Below are 2,250 nucleotides of genomic sequence, written 5' to 3'. Positions count from 1 at the left end.
TGATTAGTATTATAAAAAATAAAATATAATCTAATTCAGGTTTTCTTAAAAAATTTATATGATGATTTATTTATTTATTATATAAAGATGATGAAAATGAAAATTAAAATTAATAAACAAAAACCGATTAAGAAATCAAAAATATTTTAAAGAAAATAATAAATTGAAGTAAAAATTTTTTTACTCATGCAAAAAAAATTCATTAAAAAATAATACAAAACATTAAATACAAGTTTTTATTTATTTATTAATCTATATATTATGTTTTTATAATTCTACATCAATTATAATAATTGTATTTATTCTTAAGTTTAAAAGAAAGTATTAAAGAAATAGCAATTCCAAAATTAAAAATATGGATAATTTAATCATAAGTATATCTTTTTAATAAAAAAACTTAAATAACAGGTACAAGTACAAGTGCTAAGAAAAATGAAGTGCTTTTTATAGGAAATAATTCAGATCCTAATTTAATTCCATATATTTAAACAAGTCCAGGTCCTATAATCGTATATAATCCTCTTTCTGTTGATCCAAGTATTTAATAGATACTATTCTAAATAAGTTATTATTGAAATTTTTAAATAAAAAAAATTACATCGAAAATCCAAATATATTAGAAGAAATAATTGGAAAAATAAATCCGGATATTAAGATTATACATATAAGGAAAATATAGACACTCCTAAACTAATATCTGTCTACTAAATATCCCCATAATATATTCGATAAACTACTAACAATAGTTGTTATAGAAATTAAATAAGTCAAAAAATGGTCATCATTAATTTTTGTTAAGCCATATGTTTTATAATTAAGGGAAATGAATAATGAAAAGCAACTTAAAAAGAAAGTAGAAACATAAATTAATATAAATGGTTGAGTTTTTATTGCTTCTTTTAAATTTAATATTTCTATATTTACATCATCTTAATAATTTTAATTTTTTAATTAATTTGTAGGTTTAAAAAGATGACTATCGGATTTACTTTTAGTCATTTACTATTCGTTTATTTTTTAAATATTTTAAACATTTTGTTTTGCAAATATATCATTAACTTATTATTTAAGAATATTTTTTGTCTTCTCTTTAATTATTTATTATGTTTCCTTTTTTATTTCTATTTCTATTTAATCTTAATCTTTATAATTTAATCTGTCTTCTGTAACTCCTCCTAATAGTTTCATTTATATATCTGTTTAATGTTTAACTACTTCTGTTTGCGTTTTATTTGGAATTTAATTATAATTTTTAGTTATTAAAAATGCACCAGGTATACAAAACACACATTATAATATTCCTAGTATAAATAACATATTTGGTACGTTCTTCACAATTTCATCATTAAACAAATAAATTAACTAAATATTTAATCATTTTTTTAAAAAATAAACAATAATATTTTACTTAAGTTCCTTCTTCATATTCTATATTAGCTGGTAAGTTTTATGGGTTAACAATAAAAGTTACAATTAAACTATAAAAAAAAGTAGCTAAGCCAAAACTTGCGAGCGCAATTCCAGTAGTATTTCCAGTTTTTGAAGGAAAATGACTCCAAAGACAATATAGCATGGGCATAGCTGTAATCCCGAAACTAATACTCGAAATTAAAGTATTAAAAGCTGCAAAAATATAGAAATTTTTTTAATAAGATCCAATCAATACACATATCGGGTTAATAATCATAGTAATTTTAATTATTTTCTCAAAACCATATTTTTCGCATACCTATAAAGAAAACAAAGTAATTATAATCATCGGAATAGCGGCTACTGTGACTAAAAAATTAAATTCACTTAATTTTAATTCAGGATTATACTTTATTTGTTTTTTTTTTTTAGAAAATAAAATAAAAGTATTTAATTTATGTAAATTACTTTTAAAAAATATGAAAAAAAATATGTATTAGCAACTCCCCATATACCTATAGCGCCTAGTCCGAATTTTACTAAAACTACGCCGATTAATGTATTTTATGCTTCTTTTGCGGCAGCCATATAACCTAAATTTTCTAAATATTATTTTATTTTATTCATTATAATGTAATATTATTAATATTAATATAGGTATTTTTTTTATTTTTTTAAATAAAAATGTATTGTTTTTTTGATAAAAATAAAAAAAAATTAATAATAAATAATTAAATAATATATAGGTGCTTTATTAAAATAAAAATTGTTTATTTATAAATATTTTCTTAACATTTATATTATTAACCATTTTATAAAAATTATTTATATTATAAGTAT

General features: G+C 19.3%; 1 protein-coding gene across 1 annotated transcript; it reads right to left on the bottom strand. All coding sequences in view use genetic code 6, as the record gives it.

Moving 5' to 3' along the window:
• Window positions 1-231: 231 nt before the first annotated feature.
• Window positions 232-1,998, bottom strand: IMG5_137310 (major facilitator superfamily protein, putative; the record flags this gene model as incomplete). The annotated part of the gene is made up of 4 exons (XM_004031783.1): window positions 232-551; window positions 599-1,058; window positions 1,396-1,819; window positions 1,879-1,998. 4 exons carry the CDS (start codon window positions 1,996-1,998, stop codon window positions 281-283), a joined length of 1,275 nt encoding a protein of 424 aa, XP_004031831.1. The 3' UTR covers window positions 232-280.
• Between the last annotated feature and the right edge of the window lie 252 nt (window positions 1,999-2,250).

Source organism: Ichthyophthirius multifiliis (genome assembly GCF_000220395.1).
Source record: "Ichthyophthirius multifiliis unplaced genomic scaffold scaff_1120509251067, whole genome shotgun sequence".
In the NCBI taxonomy this organism is placed as follows: domain Eukaryota; phylum Ciliophora; class Oligohymenophorea; order Hymenostomatida; genus Ichthyophthirius; species Ichthyophthirius multifiliis.
This window is presented reverse-complemented; position numbering and strand designations above follow the sequence as displayed.